The sequence below is a fragment of the Erigeron canadensis genome, chromosome 2 (genome assembly GCF_010389155.1).
Source record: "Erigeron canadensis isolate Cc75 chromosome 2, C_canadensis_v1, whole genome shotgun sequence".
Taxonomy (NCBI): Eukaryota; Viridiplantae; Streptophyta; class Magnoliopsida; order Asterales; family Asteraceae; genus Erigeron; species Erigeron canadensis.
The window spans coordinates 2326043-2352070 of NC_057762.1; the positions used below are offsets into that span (position 1 = coordinate 2326043).

Sequence of the window (26028 nt, forward strand, 5' to 3'; positions counted from 1 at the left end):
TCCTCCAGTTGAGATCTGTTTACTAGAATCTGAAGACCTTCCAGTTGAAGTCAAAGACAACAAATGGAAGATAGAGATTGGCAATGGCAGCGAAGCCCAGTTGACAATCTACCAGATTAATCAACTGGAGAATCCTCTAGTGTAAATGCACTTACAAAGCTTTACACTGATTACTAGGAGGACCTTCTTTACTCTACATCCTTTTAACCGGACAATGATCTTGTCTTTGGATAAAGACACAAAGATGTAGAGTAAGTGAATAAAGTAACCTTTTGTCTTACTTTATTTAACACACACAAAGGATTATTTTAACAATACTTTGTGTGCTGTCAACCATATTTATACATCGAAGTTGAGATCCCCATACTCAATCTTCGACTATAAATAGAGGTCCTTGCACAAGCCTTTTCAACAACTTTGCAAATACATATATTCTGCAATATTGGTGAACTTGTGCAATATTCTCTCAATCGTAAAAAGGAACATTTCACAACTCTAAGTGTTTCGATTGTTAAGGAGAATTTCCAAGTTTAGATCAATTGTAATTCATAGGTTGTTAGGATATTTACATTCTTGTATTATCTTGGTTCCGCAACAACCTTGTATTTTATTTAATCAAGTAATAAATAAAATACTCTTGAAAATTACATATTGTCTCACCAGTTTATATACTCGTCATTTATATTATTGCATTCATTAATATTCTGTTACTCCAGTTAACCTGGTACACGATCAATCTAAACTGGTCACTTCCAGACTAATTGATAGTGTTGCAAAGTTCACTCACCATCGACATAGAGGTGTCTTCAGCACCCATCTAGTAATAGTTGGGACTTACAAAAATCATGGATAAAACACGATCAAGGCGGAGGATTACTGTGTGAAGATTACTGTGTGAAGAAGGTTTGAGAGAGAGGGGCGGAGGAAACAAGGCGTGAGGAGACGAGAGAGAGGTGTTTGATGGGGGTGGGGAAATTACAAAGATACCCTTTCAATTAGACACGGGGGAAATTTTTGATCTAATCTCAGTCGTCCAAACTTTTTGATCCAAGGGATGTGGTTAGTTCCTGGATTCTTTTTTTTTTTGTTAGTTCTTAATTTACCCTCCCTCTATATGATATACCCTAAATATTTTAAAACATGATTAATGAAAAATAAATATTTCTAAATTGTAAGAAAAAGGTAAAATATATTTATAATAAATAAACAAAACATAATATAACATATATAAAAATCTTTGTATAAATCTAATGTTTTTGAAAGACATATATACAATATTTAGAAATATATATAATTTACAATTCAAAGTCTAAAAAATTTATAGTTACATGATGACAATTTCATCAAATATTTGATTAAAGTTGTTAAACTAATAGTAATAAAAAATTTAAAAAACTATAATGTTTTGTGCAATTAATTAACAAAGCACATGCGAAAATGCAACAAACAAAACCATAATGTATCCAAAACACATCTAAAAATATTCTAAGATACCATAAATGAAAAAAAAATATCATGTAAATGTTATATCATACCAAGCATCTATTTTAAAAAGCTACAAAAATTAATTAAAAAAAAAAGAAAAGAAAAAAACAAAGATAGAGAATGTTAAAACAAATCACAAAGTCATCAAAATATAAATTATTAATCAAAAATACTAAAAGTTAGTTGGAATAAATTTAGGAGTTTAACTTTTTATTATTAATGAATGATGATTAGGAAAAATAATAATTTTTAAAGAATGCTTAAAATTAAAAAATTAATATAAGTATGATACATAATAAAAAGTCTTATATGGCATTCTCTCATAATTATCAACTAATAAAAAACTATCCTCTCATAGTTATATATTTATATATAGAGATATTGGAACTCCAATATATTTGAACCTCATTTTTAGTTTCTTTTAAAAGTGACCATCTTTTCTGTCAATGGATTACATGACATTCATTTAACTTATCTATATTAATTTTAATTGTAATTTAGTCATTAATTTTTTAATATTCCAGCACATAATATTAAACTTAAACTTAATTAACCATATATTTTAACAAAATAAAATCTAAGTTCCTTAAATAATATACATAATCTAGCAACATAGTTTGTCTATAAAGTTATATATTTTTTAAAAAATAATAAAATTTTAAGACATGTTATTTAATTATGTTTAATTTTTCTTTAAAAATAAGATTTCTTTTGTTATCACATGAAAAATTACTTAGTTATTTTATTTTAAAACTCATTTTATTTTTACTTTTTTCTAATTAATAGTACTTTTAAAAGGACGTTTATCTAGATTTTGGACTCTGTTAACACACAGACTCCATCAAGTTTTTACATGATAGTTGTTACGATTTAAAGAATTGCAACAATCAAATATTATTAAGTTGGAACCGATTTTGTTTTGCTCTAAAAAATAAACTTTACAAAGATGAGATAATTTGCAAAAGCATATGAACAAAAACCTGTTAACAGATGATCTCTTTGAGTCAATGTTATCTATTTCTTTTTAACTATAAATTATTTAAAAAATATGAAACATATTTACACAGTGATTATTTTAGATTGCTCATCTATCGGCCTTAGTAAATTATAATTTAATTTAAAAGTTTAGAAAAATGTATATGTAATTCTTCTTAATGAGCCCTACACCTCCAATTTTACTACCTCACATGTATTTGTAACCGACTACCCAATGCCTTAAAAGGCTGTTTTCTTATCAAGTGAAACTGACTTCATTAGACATGGGTAAAAATGACAACATGAGATTGATTTTGCATGAAACCATTAATTTGTTACATAGATAAATTGCAAAGTGAACACAAAATGTATTAACCTTCTCGTAAATACATAAATACACTTTATTATTCACGCATATCATGCGGGATATAAATGTAAGTATTTATGAGAACAAATTTGGTTGTATTATCCGTTAACCTTTTTTATTATCTTCCTCCTGGATTAGTGGAATTGGCTTTCTTTATTTGTAAAAGCTAGGGAAGACTTGGAAAATGCAAGTCTTTGATGCGACAAATTGATCGATTGAAAAATGGATCTAAATATTCAATTACGTAGCCTTATTTCCCTTCTTTTGGAGAAAGTAATGTATTTCAATAATTCAAGTATTCAACTACTTTCTTGTCTAGTATTCAACACATGGATATTGATCTTCTTAAAGTTTCATAAAAACATTAAATGGTTTCACAAGGACATTCTTTCAATATACATTCCAGTTAGTTAATTAAGGTTAAATTTATGGTCACCTTACTAAAATTTGTTTTGAAAGATGTGGATTACTCGCAGCGTAAGGTCTAGCATACATTGTTTTAACCGGGTCCGCACTATAGAGCCTCTCACCTCCAATACCTTGTAGGAAAAACCCTCAACTAAACCGCCCGAAGACACGATGTTTAATTGGGATAAAACTATGTCCCTTTTGCGGGACTCAAACTTGCGTCAATGGAGGACTTATTTGTGAAATTCTTTGAAAATGTCTTTCTTAAGTCTCGAACTCGAGACCTCCAGCATATAAAGTTGGTCACTTTACTAAATGGTTTTAATAGCAAATAATCAGTTGGTCAAGTTCACTTGTTTAAAATCTCGAGTCCTACTTCTCTCTTATACTAACAACTAGTTATTTGTACCGTGTCAAATAACTAAAAATATAGTTTAAAAAAGTTTGAGATATCCAAATTTAATTATAAAAAAACCATACGTCCTCATCAATCGTTTTGTATTTTGCAATATTTCTTTGTATATGACATTTGTTATATCTAAATATAGACGGATTATAATTTACAATGAAGCCTAGACCCATATATATGTGAAGTTTAAATATGCGGGTTCGATCATTTGGGGTGTCCAGCTCATGTTGGGATTAGGATGGAGGTATTATACCGGCATCATATGGCTCATACAGGATAAGTTTATGGGTATCCAATTGTAGTACCGGAGCTAGGATTCCTCCCATTACCTTTTTTTAAGTCGGATTATAAATGCAAATAAGTAAATAACAAATAATGATTAGAACTAGTTAAAAGAAAGTTGTAAATATCATACTGAAAGGAGGGTATACTTCGCCGACCTTGTTTAATACCGTCCTCTTATTTCGACAACTTAGTGGAAAAAGCGGTGACGTTTGTACTTTTTTGTGCTCACATGCTGATATATTTTATGCTGTTATGCTGACATGTTTCTTGTGTATTCAACATTATTTCATTTGTTACAAGTTTATTGTCAAACTGTGATAATTTTAAAAAACATTTACCAAATAAATGTAGTTGTAAAAATAGTTACCAAACAAGTGTTCTATAGGTAAAAAGTAATTACCAAATAGAAGTTTTTATGTTTCATTGTTCCCAGATCATGAATTCTCATGACTTTCCATACTTTTTCAATATTTTTTTCTTGTATAAATATTTATCTAAAATAAAGATGATACCACATACATAAAAATTCCATAGTTTCATTCAAAACAGTAATATAAAGTCATCACCGCTAAGCAATACCATGTATGTAAACATGAAAAAAATCAAATAATGGAACATTTACAAAAATTAAAATAGATGAAACATGCTACTAAGATCAAGTACATAGCATCCATCTCGAGTTCCATTTTTTGAAGGTACTAAAAGAAAAGCTAGAGCATTAAGTCCAAGCATCCAAGCCGTCAAAAATATCAAATTTAGAGCCCAAGCTGTCAAAAATATCTACACGTGAATTATGGTGAACACTCCTGGATCAGTTACGTAGTCATCAAACTCAGTTTTTAACAAATGTCTATCAAACTAATTATCTAGCAATTTATAAGAGAATAATAAAAGAAAAAGATTATAATAGAACTAATTTATCGCCTTGGTAACAAGCATTTTAGAGATCAGTATCAATTCTCTTAGGTCTAGAAGGACATGCATGTTTTTTTATTATGACCACTTTTCTAGCAAATACCGCAAAGGTTAGCCTTTTTTCCTTTTTTAATGGAACCTTTGTAACTGTAATGGAACCTTCGATTGATTGACATTATTTGGGGTTTCTTTAGATTTTTGGAATGAAATTAAAATGACTTTTGGATTGGCATTTGTTTTTCAATCGATAGGGTTTTCTTAATTTTGGGGGTTTTCAATCGATGTTGCAAGATTTCCGGGGTTCTCCTAATCTTGGAGATTTAGGTTTTTTTGGGGGGTTTCTTTTGGGTTAGCGGGAATATAAGTTTTTGTTGAGCAGGAAATAGAAACAATAAAACGACACTTAGGGATGACACGCAAACGGAGGTTAGTCCGTGTTACACTACATATTTTTAAGACACTAACAATTGCGTGTCATAAACCCTTCAGATTTTACAAGTTATGACAGTTTTTTATAACATACGTTTTTACTTGTCATCGTAGATGCGTGTGTTATAATTTAGATGTCATTAAAAGCTATTTTTGTATTAGTGAAGTGATGGGTATCTACATATAACTTTGATATTGTGTAGTTGTTGATTCATATCCACAAACTTGATTTCCTATTTATATTTCAATTTTCATTTTACGAATCTACATTAATTAAATAAATAAGATACTTGGATCCAATTTTCTAGCAGTTAATTTGTCATTGATTTGTACGAAAATTTTGAAAAGTCTACCTCTTTAAATTTTTGGCAAAAGTACAAACTAAAAAGGTTGTCGTTAGCAAAACCTTTTCTTTAATAATCAAATTTTCATATCAATAAGTTTAGCGTCGCATATATATATATATATATATATACCAATTCAACAAATAAATGAATGCCATAATAATTTCTTTTACGATTCATTACCATCTCAAGGTAATATTATTCTAATCCATTTTTTGTTATTATTGTTACTAAATCTCACGATTTGCATATCAATGGCTTAATAATTAGTGTTAAGAACACTGGATGATATGCGTATAAAATCGATCAGTACAATTTACAGCCGTTTTATCAAATGCCTCTTTAAGATATCAGATTCTTTAAAACAACAACGGTCAAAGGATGTTCAAATACTCTCAATCCTCGATAAAAACTCCCATCATTTCCAACTGGTTTCCAAGGACAAGGGATGAATTCGGAAGCCAGCTCGAAAGAAAAGACCATACATTTTCTAAGACATCTAGCCAGCAGTAGTTGCAAGCTTGGACTAGCTAAGATCAGCCACTTGCAGCAAACTAAATGCCTCTAGCAAACAGAGGCCATCCAAGAATACCATGACCACCAGTGAAAATTTAAGAGTGAGATCACAAATGAATTCCTGGCCCTTTATCATAGGTTGCCTCATTTCACTCTCAATCCCGTCAATAAATATGCCGGTACTTTTAAGTTTTAACTAAATATCAATCACATCATACTAAATTTAGCAAGCAAGCCAGCCTACTGCCTACGTTTATAAACACAATAAAACAAACAGATGTAGTTTAAAAACACCGAAAGATACAACTGTATAGGACATCTTCAACAATAGATTTTTAGAAAGAACGGCGTCATTTCAAATTAGAATAGCTCAATTTGTCAAGTTCATTTGTGTATTTAGAAATCAACAGTAGATCTTTTAAAAAGTAAGGCTATCTCAAAAGGTAAAAGCAATACTTAATTCATAATCAGTCTACGGACAGGGCTGTGTCACAACATGCAATTTAATATACTGCCACAGTATATCGATTAACTCCAAAAATAGTTGAAAACATATAGGTAAGTACTTGAGCTACTAAAATGTGAAAATCGAAAATTCAAAACTAGGCTCAAAAGTTCACTTGAATAGAAGCTACTGAAATGAGAATAGAGTTTTGGGTTTCTAAAATGCAATTTTTATAATAAAATAGATCTTGTAGTCTTTATAAAATCTTAATATACTGTTCAACATTAAGGTGTTGAACTCTTACCACCCACAATATCATCATCATAACTGTAATATACTGTTCAACCACCAAGAAAAGACATCAACCAACCGGCAACAGCACACGAAACAACATAACGGTTGCTACAGCATTTATCACCGACAGCATACAGCAACATAAACTCTATTTTTTTGAAAGTTTTGCAAGATTGGTCCCTTTTTAACAGACTTGTTAGTGAGTGTCGTCAAGTGTTTACGTGACCATCACGTGCAGGGACAATAACGTCATTTCATACCACACAAAAGGGACCATCATTGTTGGTAAACTCGGAAAGAACCTCATTGTTAAAATGAAAAAAATAAATAGGGACCAATCTTTCAATTAACACCGTAAGATTTTTTTGGATTTATTTTAAGAGGTTGCAACATATAATTGTTAGTGTGTCAGATTCCTAATTAGTAAACTTATGTATACTTTAAAATTTTAATAATAAAGATGTACCTTATATAATTTTTTCTTCCTTTAAAAACTTTTTATCTTTCGAAAAGTAATTGATTTATAAACATTAATTATTATTTATAGTTTCAAAATTAGATATTGTATATTAAAAACTTGATGTTATCAAAAAGTAAACCTGTTTAAAAATTATCATGTACGGTATTTTACTTCTCTATGTAACATATTAGATAGTTGGTGGATTAATAGATATATAATTTATTTTAATATAGATTTTAACAGATTTTATAATATAGTTTTGCTATATCGGTTAATATATATTGTTTTTTTAAGACGTGAATAAAAATTATTATGTAGATTTAATAACCAGTATCAATTGAATCATTCACAAATTTTAGAATATTTTGTAAAAATATGTTTTAATAATATAATTCTAAATAATCATGAAAAGCTAAAATATATTAATAGTTATGTCCTTGAGCTTTAGCTCAATTATTAAAAGACCATCCCCTTTGTCTGAAGTCTTGTGTTGAAGCCTTCGGGAGGACATGTGAATTAAATTCCTTAATGAGGCCTTGGCTTAGGTATACTCAGGTTCAAGTCAGAGGGGGCATGGTTTACCCCTATTAACCATCGTGCCTTTGGTCGGATTAATAGGTGCTTTTCTCCTCATCAGGTATTTGAAATAGACATTTTTACTTCAAAAGAGTTCTCTAGTGTGGACCCGGTTAAGAAAACGTATGTTAGACCTACCGCTGTTAAATCGCGACACGAAATTTCTAGCGAAATTGACCTTTCAAAAAAAATGTTGATAGTTATATTTAAATTAAGTATTTATTAAGATTCATTATTTTATTGAAAAGATAAAAAGTGTAATTTATTTTATTAAGATTCATTATTTTATTGAAAAGATAAAAAGTTATATTTCATTATTTTATTGAAAATATAAAAAGTGTATCGATCAATAAGACTTTTTTTTTATCACTATTAATAGTAATAAAACTTTTTTTCCCTATATTTTCGAGTTTATAATTTAAACTATGACACATGAAACATTAAATTTAAGGATTATTTAAGTTTTTAATTGGTTAATAAGTGGTTAGGTTAGTAAGTTTTTAGTATGTATAAAAAAATAACAAATAATGAGATGTATTATCAAGAGCTAATTGCAAGATTGGTTCCTATGATTTTATATTTTAACAATGGGGATTCCTTTTCGAGGGCATTACCAATGGGGTCCTTTGTATTTTGTGAGAAAAGACTGTAATATTGCACCTGTACGTGATGACCATGTGCAGATTTGACGACACTCAATAATGCGCCTGTTAATTAGGGACTAATTTTGTAAAAAAGTCTTAAAATAAGGACCCCGTTACAATAATACTTAAAAAAGAGCCCTATTGTGAGAGTGTGTAAACCACGAGGACCAAGTTTGAAGTTTGCAGTTAACTTTTAAAAGAAAGAAAGGACAGTTCCTTGTTACTTTATTACGACTTACGAGTATACATCCAACTATCCAAGCTCATTAATCTTTTAATGCTGAACATGCTCTTTAATCTTCGTCTAAGAGTAATGATTAACCATCTTTTTTTTCTTTTTTTTTTTACAGCAATGATTAACCATCCTAATTTATAAGTTTAAAATTCCTTCACCACTAGAAAAAACACATTTAATGACACCCATTTTGTGTCATAAAAGAGGTCAGATGACACGCTTTTTGGTGTCATAAATCGACCCATCATAAAACTTTATGACACACATTTGGCGCGTCATGAATTTATGACACGCTTTTATGACACTCTTTTATGACATACTTTTATAACACTATTTTATGACGCCTTTTTTGCGTGTCATGCTTCAATTATTTTTTTTTAATAAAATTTTTAATATCCACACATTAAATAACAATTAATCTAGCTCATAATACAAATAAATACACAAATAGAAAACGAGCGCATTTCATATATATCAAAACAATGGACTTCATACCACTAAAAGTTATCTTAAATTCTAAGATTAACCATAAAAGTTTACAACCGCTAAATTATATAAAATTCAAAAACGGTAAATGAAGTTTGATAGATGCCTATCCAATTTGCTATCAAGTCGTTCTTCAGTGATTTGACTTTCTGCAACAATGAGAAATATCACAATTAGATGGTACTAATAGGAAATAATTTGAAGGCCATGCTCATCAAATCACTGACCTGGTTATAGGCAAGGGCCATAGAAACAGCACCTCTCATAAGACCAGCCCACCAAATTAAGACCTAAACATTATATAGAAAACCATTTTTTAACATACATATAGGGAATAAGTAGATGCATCCATACCAAACAAGACATAAAGACACATATTTCCTGATAAATAAACTACTACGCTCATAGGCTAATCAGCAATATAAAGAATACACCAAACAAAGAGAATGTGATTAAGGGTAAGGTCTCACCTGATTTTCTCCAAGTCTTTTGGAGTGTTTTGGTTGTCAAGGGGACTTGGCTCAACATGCAGAGTGTAATCTGGTCCAAAATACTCATAATACTCATTGTAAGGCAGCTTATTATCAGGTTCAACCCCAACTGCAACTGCTGTCTGCATAATTATTAAATATAATCATCAGCATCCCCTATTTCCTTAGAAAGTAATTGCTTATATAGCAACCAAGTGAACCAACCATCATGTTGCCGCAAGTGTACCAAAGCAACTATAAGTTTTTGAAAAAGAAAAAAAAAACTCTTATGTAGGTAACTGATCACTGACCCACCAAGTATGTCACCGAACAATCATTTTGATGCTAACCACTATAGTCTTCTAGTCTAGTGACCTTTAATAGCAAAAAATAGAGAGAAAAACTTCCAGTTGGTTACCTAAATTAGTAACGAAGTGGTGACAGGTTGCTATACCATACAATTAGCCCATAATTTATTTAGTGTGGGAAAAAAGAGAGACCTCGTAACACCAGCACCGTGGCACATTGCGGATCGTATAACCTATATATATATTCAATTTCAAATATCCTATATATTCAATTTCAAAGGAGTTTAAAGAAAATAAGTATTTATATGCCACAAGAAGCACAATGCTTGTATAAACAAGTAAATTAAAGACTAAACGAGAAACATGACAATTGATAAAAAGATGGACCTTTGAAGAGCTTTAGTGCATGTAAACTTACCTGGTTAAACCCAAGAAAGAAGAATGACAACAGAAAAAACCATTAAACACCTAATTACATCAGAGCGGAAGTCCAGAACTTAAATTAACTTTCAACAAATAATTGATTATTCTAAAAACACAAGCAGATCTGGTAATACATCAACTAAAAACAGATTTGTTTAAAATATATATATATATATATATATATATATCGCATCTATTTATAATAGAAAACGAAAATATATTCACAAATTAAGTAAAAATTAATCGCAACTATGTGTTTGTGTGTATATTATATATGTGTACTGCATATACCATCAATAAGGTATGCAATATGTTCAAAGTGCATCCGCCACCAAATACAATCATTATTTTAGAACAATTATTGTTTCCACAAGTAAACCATGGATGAGGATCTTCTATATATCCAAAAATAAGTCGCCTTCCTTTATCACCACTCTTTTAGTGTTATTTTTTTTTATATATTTTTTAACTAGTTAGTAGTTACCGTTCTACACATCACAATGACATTCAATTACGCGGTATGCGAAGTTCGAACCACATATCTAAAAACCCTCTAATAATCCAGTCCTATAAATACAAATAAGTGAGATGGTTTTTGTAATGGCCCATCAAGAGTACCAGGAGAATTATGGGAGGGACTTCAAATACGAGTGGTGTTTCCAAGAACTTATGAATGTTCCCAACTTTTATCAAATAAGAACATTCACCGACCTCGTTTCACCGAAAATGAGATGAAAGCACAAATCATGGAAGATGTCAAAGAGGACACCCTCCTTCAAAATGAACTCTCTGGGAAACTGCTTTACCTACGGAAGAAGAGACACCAATGCGACCAACACGTTCAGGAAATAGAAGCACCAGGCCGCAGGGTCTCGAAACACGAAGAGACATATTCTTATTTTCTGCAGGATGAGAGCAAAAGGTTTATTGTATACATGAACAAAATCAGAAACGTTATCGAATACACGATTGACCTACTATTCCCTTAGCCGGTAACCTTTTTGAATTCTTAACTACCGGATGACGTCAGCAATTTTGTCTTATTCTTATTTTGTCATTTTCTGCTGTTTTTTTTTTTTTTTTTTTTTTTTTTTTTTTACGATTGTATATTTTTACTACTTAACTTTTAGGTTTTATCACTTTAGTCTAACTTTTTATATACAAGTATAATTTATTTTTAAAGTTTTTTAATTTTTATCAATTAACTTTGGATTTTAAAATTAATCATCAATTTTTTTTTAATTTTTTTTCTACTTTCTATCTTTTATGTTAATGCTTTTAACTTATTTATACCACTTAACTTATTGATTTTTTTAACTTTAGTCTAACTTTTTGTATACAAACTTAATTATAGTTTAGTTTTATACGGAGTAGTTTTTAATTTTTATAATTTAACTTTGACTTTCTAACTTTAATCATCAAATCTTTTTTTTTTTTTTATACTTTTTATCTTTTATTTTAAGGTTTCTAACTAAATTATAGTAATTTTTAAGTGTCCAAACTTTTAGGTACTGTTGTATGTATAAATGTCTGCATGATGCAGTGTCGATCCTGGGTAATGTCCCCCAGGGGTCAAAAAACTAGTTCTAACTACACATATTCATCAAAATTTAGAACCATAAGAATTTAAAAACAAAATCGGATCTTATATCTTGATGATGAAGATGTCAAATAAATGAATAACAAAACTGATGAAAAACGATACCAAACCACCCCACATATTCCTTTTTCTGTATTTCATCATGAAACCGACAAATAAGTAATTCCTTTTACACCCCGCCGTCGAAAGATGTTGTGGAAAATGTTGGTCGTCAACTGTTACCGTCTTTTGTTTTTTCTTCTTCTCTTTGATATTCCTTTTTCTGTATTTCATCATTAAACCAACAAAATAGTAATTCCTTTTACACCCTGCCGCCGAGAGATGTAGTGGGAGATGAAAAAAAGTGGAAATTGTAAAAATCTTGATACAATAAATATTTATTATAAGTTCATGCACGTAATAACTTTTTGGGCATAGTTTATTGTATTTTCATGCACTTAACCGGCCCACATCAAGCCTTTAGCCGATTTCGGTATACAATAGAAAATTAGCAGATGTATACAATAAACCTTTTGTAAGTTCATATACACAATAACTTTTCGGCCTTAGTTGATTACATTTCGGTGCACTTAACCCTAATTTTAAATATAAAATTATGTATTTTTTAATCATGTACTGTTTTAATATTTTGTTTAAATATAAAGTTAAATAAAATAAAAGCGTGGAAGAGGTGTGGAGGAGGGGTTATAAGGAGTGATTGTGGAAGATGTGGATGAAGAGAGAGAAAAGCTGATGTGGCAGTATAGAAGAGGTATTGAAGAGAGAAAGATGAGGTAAATATAGAGAGAGGCCTTAAGGTTACAAGGTAATAGGTATGTCATATAATTTTATAAATTACTTCTACAGTATGCTGCTTATTTTCTTTATTGTTTATGAGTTTTAAAAAAATATTAAATTTAGCAATTAGCTTCATTCCAGTTATAATTGGATTATATATGTTAAATTTTGATTATAATTTTGTTTTGAACCGACCATATATAGTACTATCACCCGCTTTCCTTTACTTCAAAGTTTATACTTGTAAAATATACATCCCACAAAAAAAGATGCCCAGATTGAATTTGTTCACCAGCATTCCAGTATTATGATTAATTCTTCTATCATTCTCAAAAATGCCACAAGCCCACAAAATCCGCAGTTACTAAAATCAGTTAAGTTTCCTAATATCCTCCAACTGTTTGATGAAATGCTTCAATGTTGTAGTAGCATAAGTTTCAGTTGCTGTCGTTTAAGGTTGTTTATTTTCTTCTATTTGTGATCGGATGCCAAATTGTAGTTTTGATTTCTCTATTACATGTTAATTAGTTAATTGTTTCTTTTGTAGCTTTAGTGCTTTACATATTCAATAAAGCTCACTGAGCTCTAATGTTGGCAAATTAAAATACTTGTGCTTTCCTTTATGCATATTGTTAAACTTGTCATATGCCCACGTGATGCGGCGGTGTAGTGGCCACGACTGTTAGAAATTAAACTGCACACACACACTATAAATAAAAGATAAGAAGAATGAAGGATATGAGATATTTAACGTGGTATCTCACACTAAACTGTATGAACTAATCCATGGGCTGCAATTAGAATATTTTCTAAAAGCAATCTGCCTCTCCACACTCGTGATGAGGAATTACAAGTATATAACAGTATATTTATAATAGACAAATAATCAGGGTTAATGATTTAATCCCCAAGTTACCAAGCCAAAGTTAATTCAAGGGCCGACTGCTTTTGCCTTAAGGCCTGCCGCCTTACAGCATTCTATAACTGGGCTGGCCTATCAAGTCTCCAGAAACCCAACCGCTACGGTGGTGGTGGTGATAGCGGCGGCGGTAACGGTGTGGTTATTAATGTAAAAAGCGGTAATGTAGATATTTAAAAGTTAAGAGTAGATATTATAAATTAAGTTCATTAAGGGTAATATAGGTATTTCAAGTAAATATTATAGGTATTTCAAATGAAAAAACTCTTAACATAGTGAATGAAAAAGGAGGGACATTTTGGGTCATCAACAATTTAATGGAAAAAAATGGAGGGAACTAATTGCTTTATAATGTAGTAGAGATGTGTATTTTTTTTATGATTGTAGCTTCTGGTTTTAACTGTAGATCAATATGCCTTGTCTTCCTATTAACACAAGACAACGCAAGTTAAGGAAACTTTTGTTGATTAACAAATATCGACCACTAATGGTGTTGAGATTTTATTTCTACTATTTTGTTATTTCTTCATACTTTCGAGGTAAAATTCATGGCATTAAGACAAAGCAAGTATAAAGGACAGAACGGATGAATTTGATGTTGAGCTTGACTTAGGAAATTGATTGTGTGTGCTTTAGTGAGCTTCGTATGTATAGAGCAACTCTTAGGGTGCTATGTGATATGGTAAGAGACATAATAGAAACACATCCATAGAAGAGTAGTAGCAATGTTCTTGTATACTTTGGCTTGCCTCAAAAAGAGTAGGTCAATTGGATATCTTTTTTTACTAGTAAAAATATCACAAAGGTTCTCACTCTTGCAGACACCAGCAAATTTGGTGTTCCGGTTTTTGTTAAAATCAATCTCACAGTTGATCCCCTTCTTCCATACACTCAGTTTCAAACAAACCTTCGGCCCTCTTATAACTTAGTCTCACATCACACAGGTTTTCTGTTTTCTGCTTCTTGATCGCAGCCTCACGCGGAAACCTTTTCTCTTTCCTTCATTTTTATGGAATGGCACCAACTTTTCTCTTGATTTTTTTTTTTTTGGGATCCTTGGCCTGTACCAAGAATCTCGCTTGGTTTCTTCTTTTTCTTTCTGTCGCAATACCAAAAACCCGTATGGTTATATCTCTTTTCTGTTTGAAACGCATCAACAAATTAAAATGTTTTTTATCCATTGTTTGCAAAAAAACATTCTGCCCTTTCTATAGCAACACACAAGCCTTTGTTCTACTTTTTGCTGTCCCTAATTTACCAAAAATGAGACAGCCCCTTGCTTGTTATTTTCTTCCCCTCTATTTGTTACTTCCTTCAAGAACGAGAACCAACACCAAAGAACCATCCTCCCGATTGTCTTCTTTCTTCGTATTTATGTATACAAACAAACAATAAATGTTTTGATTTCTGCGACTATTGCCTTAGTTGGTGACTCACGTTCTTGATTTCTTCACATAACCCAATCAAACATAAATTGCATTCCTCTCGATAGGTTATTCCTGAAGTTTGAACCCAGTCCTTAAAATTCATGGAGCCTTCGGCTCTGACACCATGTTGGGAACAGGTATCCACAATCAGGATCGAACTAAACACAATAATTTATCAAGAAATTTGGTTCCATTTATTCAAACAAATATACACATATACACATGGTGCCCTATTTATGGAGTTCAAGTAGTGCCTTTCCAACCATCATAATGGTTTGGTTGTTGGCAGTTACCGGCTGTTGTAGCGTTTGGTGGTGCGTCAATCATCATACCCTTTTATCTAATATACTTATTAATTGGATCTAAACACCCTAATCTTTTTCACAAGTCTGAAACAATTACATAGGGCAACATATATATGGCTTTAACACTAGCTTATACATGTCGCAAATCATCTATGAAATTTCCTTAGAAATATTAAGCATGGAAGGCCTTATTTCAGGTTTTGGATTTACGCATCTTGTTGCTTGAATCAAAATGGATGTAAGAACTTTCTCCATCTCTGGGAGTGGATTTGGAAGACGGTGATCTAGCAGATTGCCCAGCTCGATCTTCTCAGCTGATGGAGATGTTATAGATGTAATGACATCACCTGGATGTTCTCCTTTAATGACTTCCAACGCTAGAACCCCAAAACTATACACATCGCACTTTTCTGTTACTTTCATTGTGTAAGCGAGTTCTGCAAAATAAAAAAGATTGTCAATACGTTCTTAGATATAACAATTAAGTTTGTATGATAACTTAAAGTCCATGAATAAATTACCTGGTGCAAGGTATCCGTATGTTCCTGCAACGTTACTCCAATTCGACGAGTTTTGGTCCAAAATTTTTGCCGTACCAAAGTCTGAAATGCAAGCTTCATAATCCGAATCAAGCAAAATATTTTTGCTTGATATGTCTCGATGAACAATAGGGGGTGAACAATCATGGTGCATATATGATAAAGCGTAAGTAACACCTTTAATGATGTTCACCCTTTTGGTCCAATCCAAGTTTTGAGCACTCCTACTGTCACTCAAAGCACTAGCTAGACTACCCCCTTCAAGATACTGGTAAACCAAGAATGAGTTTCTAACGTGTGAACAATAGCCATGTAGCTTGACAATATTTTTGTGTCTTATCAGTGTCAATGCTCGGATCTCATTTAGAAAATCAGGGCGATTGATTACCTCAGAGGACCGATGAAGTCTTTTTACAGCAACAACCTCACCTGATGTCAAATTCGCTCTGTACACACTTCCAAATGCACCCTTTCCGAGGCAATATGCTTCATTAAACTCTTCCGTCACCCTTAGGATTTCGTTGTAGGTCTCCTTTCCATCAAAAGTTGAAATTGAAAAGAAATCTCCACCTGCTTTTGTATCTGCTGCGTCCACCTGCGGTCCTGGTGTTGATGAGCTCTTCTTAGATCTCCAAATATAGAAAGTTAGAATTGCCACAAGACCACCAACAAGTGGAAGGGAAATCAGTAGTGCAAGTTTGTGGTATCCCTTTTGTGAATGCTTTTCTGAAGGGCATGGCTTCATTCCTCTAACATTTCCACACAAACCCTTGTTCCCTTGCAATGTTTCTACCGAAAAACCTTTGCTTTCAGGAATTGGACCTTCAAGCTGATTATACGATAGGTCAATGCTCAACAAGGCATTCATTGATTCCATGATGTTTGGTATAGAACCCGAGAGTTTATTGTGAGAAAGATTGAGATTCTCCAAACTACTTAGACCCGATAGAGCAGAAGGTATCCTTCCTATGAGCGAATTGTGACTCAAATCGAGAAAAGACAAGTGAACCAATTCACCTATTTGAATCGGGATTTCATTAGTAAAACCATTGCTGTTCAAGTTCAAGTAGATGAGATCTGAGCAATCCCCAAAGGAAGACGGAATGGACTCATTCAACTTATTCATTGACAGATCAAGGGACGTTAATTCAGTTAACGATCCTAGTTCTTGTGGTATGCCACCAGAAAGTCGGTTATTGCTTAGATTAAGTTCCAGCATCCGAGTCATTCTTCCAAACTCTTTTGGTATCTCTCCAACCAAATCATTGGACGATAGATTGAGCTCTTCTAACTGAAGAGAGTTTCCAAGCGACGGAGGTATGTTACCATTTATTTGATTTCCTCCCATTTGTATCGTTGATAAGTTCTCGCACTTACTCCAGTTGTCCGAGAGCTCGCCAGAAACCTTGTTATCATTGAAACTAATGTAGTAGAGATGTGGATACACACCAAAGCTCATGGAAATATCTCCTGTTAGCTTGTTCCCATCAAACCTTACTCGGCGCAAACTTGAGCAGTTGTACGCACTCTTTGGAATACGACCCGTTAGGTTATTATTAATAAGGATCAGGACTTCAAGTCTTCCTCCGTTACAGATTTCATCCGGCAAACTGCCAGAAAAACTATTGTTGCTCATATCTATCTGAACCAACGTCAGTTTTCCTAGTTCTAGTGGGATAGGCCCCGAAAACTGATTGTCATACAGAAACAGTTTTTCTAAGTTTTTTAGGTTACCTAATGATCTTGGAATGGAACCATTGAGTTGATTACTACTTATTTGCAAACCAGAAAGAGATGCTAAGTTTCCCAACTCTTGTGGTATAGGACCAGAAAGTTTGTTTGAATCTAAACGAAGACCAAGAAGGGATTTGAGTTTACCTATAGACGAAGGAATGGGACCACTAAGTTCGTTAGTGCTTAACACGAGCCATTCGAGTGAAGTCAAGTTACCGATTTCTTTTGGGATGGATCCATTCAACTGATTCTCAGATAGACTCAAGCTTATCAGATTAGATAACTGACCAAAACTGGTAGGAATCGAACCATTCAACTGATTCTTAGACAAATCAAGGATTTCAAGATTTCTCAATTCACCAATCTCTAGAGGGATTGTTCCCTCAAATTGATTAGAACCAAGATAAAGATAAGAGAGTTTTGACATGTGACGGATTTCTGATGGGATGATTCCCGAAAAGCTATTGAAAGTAAGCTCAATACATATAAGATTTGGAAACGAAGAGAATGAAAAGTGGTCCAGTGTACCGCTTAGAAATGATGACGAAAGGTTCAAACGGTTTACGCTGCCATTTTCATTACACTTAATTCCATACCAGTTACATGGAGAGGCTGTTTTTTGTGCTGACAAGTTGAGATTGACATTATCATTTGTCCATGAAGGGAGCACAATAAGATTGTTTGTTTTTTGGCTTTTGAGGGTTACTTTCCATTTTAAGAGAGCATCAACTTCTTCATTTGATGATAATGAGTTTGAATTAGCAACACATAAAATCGTGCTGCAAACTGTACATGTAACAAGCAGTAAGAAGATGATGGCTGAAGAAGACATGCCCATGCTTATTTTGTGTTAATTTTATGTAAGAGTTGTTTTGTGTTTTTTTAAGGTTCATGTACAAATTGTGAACGTGGGGTAGGTTATATATATAATGATTTTTTATAGTCTTGGTTGACTATTTGATCTGCATGTTTTTTTATTTTTTATTTTTTTATTTGTAGAGTGACTTTTGTTTTGTTTTCTTATTTTTTTCCTGCTGATTTTATACATATATTGCTAATAATGTATGGTCGGTAAAATGTGCAGTAGATTACTAGTATTCAGACCCGTCCAATGGACGGATAGTCTCAAAATATATTAATCAAGGCTAAAAATTGGAATTAAAAAATATTAAATAGATATACCGAAATCAATTTGGAAATTTGCTAGCTGAATAGCCACTCCATCGGTCAAAATATTCCTAAAATTTTCTGTCCATTCACCATTGACTGAGTCATGTATGATAGTGCCATGCAAATAGCAAAAAAAACATGGAAAAAACTGGTAAGTTTTGTTAGTGTGTTTCTATGTATTTAATCCAATATTAAAAATTAAACCCCAAACAAAATAACCATAAGAATCGGATAAACATCTTTGCATACAAATCTAGAAAAATTATTCAAGATAAAAAAGGAATCCAACCAATTGACATTCCAAACGTCGATCAAATGATTTTATCGAATAATGCAAGAAAGACAAGGAAACAAATTGTTGATAAAAAAAAGGTCGAGCCAAAAACCTTGCAAAGGCATCTCCTGTTGTGTTAAATCCTAAACATAACGTGGATCATAGGGTTTTATCGGTATTATTTAAAATTGATATCATGTTTTTCAAAAGATCCAAAGTATATCTGTCATACACAAACTAAAATGATGAATTGTTCCACCATGCTAAATAATCATACTAAAACATTCAACACCATCTCAATATGTAGCATTTCCCCCTGATAGAATAACAACGGCAAAAAAATTACACCATTAATGAGCTAGTTTCAAAACAGATTCAAAATAATCATAGTCGATATATTAAAATAATCATAATCTTACTAATAGCAAAATTCGACTTTTTATCTAAAAGCTTATAGAAAGATATAATCGTAAATGTTAAGTATACATCATTAATGAGATACTTTTAAAACGATATCAAAATAATCAAAGTCAATATATTAAAGTAATCAGAAATCTACTCATAAAAAATTTAGACTTTATATCTAAAAGGTAATAGAAACATATAATCGTAAATCCTAAGAGTTAATATAGGTTACAAATACAAAATTTAATATATAATATTTAGATTAGTTAAGTCATATAACACAACTTAATCAATACGAAAAATAAAGAAGAAATATACAAAAATTAGCTCCATATAAATATTTATTCCAGTTTACCCCTTTTTTTCAACTTTAGTTAAATAAAAAATTTACAGTTTCTTATATTTTAAAAGTGTAAACTATATAATTTGAAAAATACATACCAATTCATCAACAAATACCGTCTAGAACGTTTTGATTTTCTTCGTGTTGTTCCACTCCGAAACAGTCCATACATGCACAACACGGAGTCGTAAATGATGGTTAACATGTGTTGGCTTACGATCTTCAAGATGAACTAATGTGGTCATATTTTTTGTTGTTGAAGAAAAAGTCATAACAAAACCTCAAACTAAATTAAAAGAAATAATAATAATAACATAAGAATTCAATGTTAAAAAAATAACAATAATGATTAATTATGTGCAAAGTATATAAAAAGAAAAACCATTTTATAGTTGATCATAGCTTCTTGTTTTGTTGTCGTACGTGAGTTATATTATAGATTACCAATAAAACTGAAAAGTGTAAATTAATTATTTTTAAATTGGCTGAAATTGTAAATTGGTGATGGAAAACCAAAAAGTGTAAATTAATTATTTTTAAGTGTAGATTGGTGATGGAAAACCAAAAAGTATAATTAATTATTTTTAAATTGGGTTAAAGTGTAAATTGGTGATGGAAAATCAAAAGTGTAAGTTAATTTTTTTTAAATTGGGTTAAAGTGTAAATTGGTAATGAAAAACCAAAAGGTGTAAATTAATTATTTTAGATTGGGGTTAAAGTGTAAATTGGTGATGGAAAACCAAAAAGTGTAAATTAATTTAGATTAATATTAAAAAATTAGAGGATTAATAAGGATGGAGGATTAGGCTAAAGGAGAGAGATTAGAGGTGTCAAATGTACCCCTAACCCCCTCTTTTAGTTATATTATAGATATTTATATTACTAGTGGTCAGGCCCGTCCAATGGATAGGTAGTTTCAAAATATATTAATCAAAGCTAAAAAATTGGATTTTCAAATATGTTAAATAGATATACCGAAATCAACTTGAAAATTTGCTAGCTAAAGAGCCACTCTATCGGTCAAAATATTACAAAAATTATCCGCCCAATGAAGAAAACATACGAAAATTAACTCCATATGAATATTGATTTTAGTTTACCCCTTTTTTTTTCAACTTTAGTTAAATAAAAAATTTACAGTTTTTTATATTCTAAAAGTGTAAACTATATATATAAAAGTATAATTAAATATAAATTAGGTTAAAGTGTAAATTGGTGATGGAAAATCAAAAAGTGTAAGTTAATTATTTTAAATTGGGTTAAAGTGTAAATTGGTGATGAGAAATTAAAAAGTGTAAATTAATTGTTTTAGATTGGGGTTAAAGTGTAAATTGGTGATGGAAAACCAAAAAGTGTAAATTAATTTAGATTAATATTAAAAAAATTAGAGGATTAATAAGGAGAGAGGATTAGAATCAAGGAGGTGGATTAGGAGTGTCAAATGTACCCCCAACCCCCTCTTTTAGTTATATTATAGATAGATATTATATCTATATCTATACTAAAAACCAACTTCCTTTATAAGACTTTCTATGCATAGCTTACAACTATATATGCATCCCTTTATCTTTTAACCCCCTAAAGTTATAATTATTTACATTTTTGGCTTTGTAACTTTCACCTTTTTATCTTTTAACCTTCTAAAGTTTTAATCTCTTACATTTTTGCCCATCAACTTTACCTTTTTACCTTTTAACCCCCTAAAGTTTTAATTTTTACATTTTTGCCCATGTAACTTTCACTTCTTTACCTTTTAACCCCCTAAAGTTTTAAGCGTTTACATTTTTGCCCATCAACTTTTATCTCTTTAACTTTTAACCTCATAAATCTTTTGTCTTCTACATTTTAGACCATCAATATCATAAAGTATAACTATATTTAGTTTTTGCTTTTTACCTTAAGTTTCTATATTAGATTCTTATGTTTTTATTAAACAACTTCCATTTATACCTAATATTACACATTAACGGTTTTGATTACATGAGAATGTTTATTTTTTCCGCCTTTTTTTCAAAAATTAAGTCACATTAGTTATATCTTTGTTTGTTGTGATTGGTGTGAGATTTATTTTTCTTTAAAGTAACCATTAGCTAATTTGTTTATATGGTTACAGCGTCAAATTAATGTTTGTTAGTGACTTTATCAAATTTCTACTAAAACATTGTCATCTAAAAGACGTATTCCGCATCAACGCGCGGAGTGAAATTCTAGTAATTTGTTGTTAACAAAAGTTATAGTCGAGCGAAGGGGTTACTCTTTTAATTAAACTAAAAGGATTTGTGTTTGTATAGTTGTTTAATCGGACGGAGATCCTAAAAGTTTAGGAACAACCATTTTTGTCCCCTTAATTAATTAAATAATGGTTGAAAAACAGTTTGAATTTATGTATTTGTTATAAATAAAAATAATTTACAAATTAACACAAATTAAAGGAGGACATAATAGAGATAACCATTTAAAAACGAAACGGAATTGCCACTAAATATGGCAACTCGTCCCACCCTAACAAAGTAATCAACATTTGTTTTTTGAAGGTGGAATTTTTTTTGGATTAAAAATTCAAGAAAATTTATAGACTTTGGGTCATTTTTTATTCCATTAACAAGTTGTGGTACTGTATCAATTTAATTTTTTTTGCATGATAGCAACAATGAACCATTAGTTTGATATCAAGATCTATTAACATTTTTAGTTTTGGGATATGCAAAAATAAATATATTTTCTTCAAAAATCAAAATATCATTTATCATTAGGATATGGAGTTTAGTGTGTACATATATAAAATGTGTAACTGTACGTGTAGTTTGGTATACACGTGTAAAACTATGGTCTTACATACTAATTTAAATATTCAAATTTGACTTGTTGAGTCTTTCTTCTCTAATTTTAACCGTAAATATTTTTTGTTTATATTATATTATATTTAATGAAAGTTATATCAATGAAAATACATTTAAAACTCAATATATCCATATATTTTACATCAATTATTGTAAAACACACACGAAAAAAATTAGAGTCAAAGTTGCTAAAAAAAAAATTTAAAAATTAAAATAGGACATTTAGATTAGGACGGTGGGAGTATGTATTAAGTAAGTACACATGATCATGTTCATTATGAACTAGTAAATTAAAGTTCGAGCACTGCCCTGCGGGACCTCGATTTTCATAGTGAAATAGTTGTATAATCTCAGGTATTTGTGGTGAACCTCCAATTACCTAATTAATGAATAAGTTTGTTTTAAATATATTTTTATTTAAGCAATAATGCAAACGCCTCTAAACTTTATACTATCAATTACATATAATGAATTTTTTTGATATATTAGATGAAAATCCCAAAAGAATAATGTACAAAAACCAAATTAGGGTACATAATGGTACCACATATGACCAAAATATATTATTTGGAAACCCAAAAGAAAAAAAATTTGCAAAAAACCAATTAGTAACCCGTAATAGAAAACTCAAACGGGATGAGATGTGTCAAAATCCGATTAAAGGTACGGGGTGTTACGTGGACCAATAGTAAGCCCCCAAAAGAAAAAAATGTGCAAAAACCAAATAAGCGTACATAATAGTACGTGATATAACCATAAAAAAGTTGTAATATAATTTTTAGAAATCCAAAAGAAAAAAAAGTGTGCAAAAAACCAATATATAACCCGTAATAGAAAATCCAAATAGGTTGCAATATTGCAAAGTTCAATTAATAGTACGGGGTTGGGGGGATCCACATGGGTTCAAGTCTCACTTTCCATATTTGTGGGGTGGATTCATAGGAATTTTTTGAGAAACCTGAGTTTCATTTCAGGCATGCGTGTAATTTAAGAGTAGAAGTAGATTAAATTACCGTTTTAAAAAAAAAATCGCCACGCATGGGAGTAACTATTCACGAGTCCATCTGCTTTAATCGTATATATAATATGTAACTATTAATTATGTACACATATAAACTGGTGTGATTTTATCATATTCACATATGACGATTATTTCTATTAATTTTTCTTTATTTTTTATTTAAATATTATTTTAGGGTTTTGTTGATGACATCTTTTAGGACTGTCGGTATAAGTTATTTGGGTATATTAAAATTTGTATTTTGTTATGCAAAAATTCAAGGGGGTGGTTTTTTATATAAATTTACTACTTTTTATACATGTATTAAGGTTAGGGCAATCATTATCATTTTTTTTTCTTAAGTAAATACCATATGCATGTGTAAGGTAATTTTTTTTAAATTTCTTATTTTTATTTTTGGGAATGATTTCTCTTTTAAATAAATATAAAACAAGGTAAAAAAAAAATTAAAATCTACCTTCTCTATCTTCTTCTATAATACATAATGTAAATATTGTTGAGATTTTGTTAACCATTAATGTAAATATTGTTGAGATTTTGTTAACCAAAATGTTGTTTATTCCATAAATAAACATAGTTCGTTAATTGAGGGTTATGTTTTAAAACATTTGGTAAGTGTAGGGTTTAAATCGCAAATAATTAACAACGTTTAGTTTTTTAAAACAAATTAATTTTATCTAAAACGTAATTAATGAACAAGTAATTAACCTAGTTAGTTACTAGAGCGGAAACATGTAATAAAACAATTAAACTATAACAAATAAATAAGTAGAAGAACTACTAACCTCTTAGACGACCTTTGATGTGGAGAGATAGTTTAACTTAATTCCTAACAAGTTTTAAATTTATAATTTCAAGGTTAACTTCTCTACTACATTGACTCACGGGCAGTGGACCCGTTTGTTCATAGTATAGTATATAGGTAAGACCAGGATCGTTCGCAAGAACTATGTCTAAGAAAGTAGCTAGGTGTAATTTTATGATTTGGGGGTTTGTCACGATTTAACTAAAACTAAATAAGAAGAGCATTAATTGATTAATCTAGCAAAACATTAATAATTAAAACATTGCATCTACTTGGAACAGTTCACATGCCATGATCATTTAGAAAATGGTTTAGATATGTTGAACAACTCTTCTCACGTTCAGATTCTCGTTAGATTCACCAAACTACTTAGTAGAGTTGTCGTGAAACTCACACTATCCTATAAACAGATTCTCGTTAGATTCACCGTTATGCATTAAAACCTGAGTTTTGTAACTATGAGTTAATCTTTTATGTAAGTCAAGATTATTCTAGGGTTCTAAAAGTCACTTGATACTAATTATTCTAGTCACCCGGATGCGGTTTCCATTCGCCAGATCAACTAAAACAATTTAATAAAACACATGTTCATCTGAGTCAAATTATTAATTAACCATCCAATAACATTTGTCTGACTCAATAAACATGGATCTTCGACAAGCATAGAAACGGTTCAACAAATCTAATATATAAAACTTATCACGACATGATCACATTATCCAAATAGATGCAAAACTATTTAGCTACTCATGACAAGATAATTAAAACTAACAATTATTAAAATAAATAAATCTATAATAACAATTGTCAAATAAATAGTCTTGCAATAAAGTATGCTAACAATGATAAAAAGTGTAAAAGGAATGATCAAACTAATAATAGGGAAATCGAAGTCACGTAGTCCTAAATGCCGCTCCTTCGAATCAACACCATGAACCCTAATTAATTTGACCTAATAATTATTTGTTGAATGATAATTATTGTTGATAATTGATTCTTGGTCTTCTGGATGATATGGAGGTGTTACAAGGGTTTAGATCTGATGAAAATACCCTAGAACAACCCCAATAGTCGTCTGGAGGAAGTGAGCTGCGAATATTAGGGTTTAGGGGGGTATTTATAGGTTTTCGGACTAAACCCTAGCTGAACCGACTTTTCCAGCGACACTGGGAAAGCTCCAGTGGTGCTGGTTAGCTTCAGGATCACTTCCAGGAGTTCTAGAGCTTCAGGTGAGCAGCGATGGTCTTCATCATCAACAGGAAAGTTGTAGGTCTTTCTCTCGTCTTTCCATGGATAGCTTACTTGTCAAAAACAGAATCCGTATGAAAAAGTTATGCCCAAAATACTAACACATGGTCATTTGCTCCACGTCGACCTCAAATTCTTCATGTTCCG

General features: G+C 31.0%; 2 protein-coding genes and 1 long non-coding RNA gene across 3 annotated transcripts; all 3 read right to left on the minus strand.

Moving 5' to 3' along the window:
* Nucleotides 1–9248: 9248 nt before the first annotated feature.
* On the minus strand, nt 9249–10303 carry LOC122590107. Its single transcript, XR_006322404.1, has 4 exons — nt 10244–10303; nt 9744–9886; nt 9501–9563; nt 9249–9422 (listed from the first exon to the last, which is right to left on the minus strand). It is a non-coding gene; the product is annotated as an uncharacterized LOC122590107 (long non-coding RNA).
* A 5349-nt stretch (nt 10304–15652) lies between these two features.
* Nucleotides 15653–16927, minus strand: LOC122586733 (MDIS1-interacting receptor like kinase 2-like). Its single transcript, XM_043758722.1, has 2 exons — nt 16024–16927; nt 15653–15939 (listed from the first exon to the last, which is right to left on the minus strand). The coding sequence occupies exons 1-2, from the start codon at nt 16916–16918 to the stop codon at nt 15653–15655; spliced, it is 1182 nt and encodes a 393-aa protein (XP_043614657.1). The 5' UTR covers nt 16919–16927.
* Nucleotides 16928–16977: 50 nt separating this feature from the next.
* LOC122586734 (MDIS1-interacting receptor like kinase 2-like) lies at nt 16978–18613 on the minus strand. The gene is made up of 2 exons (XM_043758723.1): nt 17051–18613; nt 16978–17007 (listed from the first exon to the last, which is right to left on the minus strand). Exons 1-2 carry the CDS (start codon nt 18611–18613, stop codon nt 16978–16980), a joined length of 1593 nt encoding a protein of 530 aa, XP_043614658.1.
* Between the last annotated feature and the right edge of the window lie 7415 nt (nt 18614–26028).

What these genes read in the sequence shown, in the direction of transcription:
- LOC122586734 (XM_043758723.1), bottom strand. Translation starts at nt 18,613, where the DNA reads ATGGGCATGTCTTCTTCAGCCATCATCTTCTTACTGCTTGTTACATGT. An exon ending in CGATTCAAATAGGTGAATTG is followed by an intron (nt 17,008 to 17,050) that starts GTTCACTTGTCT and finishes ATTCGCTCATAG; the next exon opens with GAAGGATACCTTCTGCTCTA.
- LOC122586733 (XM_043758722.1), bottom strand. Translation starts at nt 16,918, where the DNA reads ATGGAATCAATGAATGCCTTGTTGAGCATTGACCTATCGTATAATCAG. An exon ending in ATACGGATACCTTGCACCAG is followed by an intron (nt 15,940 to 16,023) that starts GTAATTTATTCA and finishes TTTATTTTGCAG; the next exon opens with AACTCGCTTACACAATGAAA.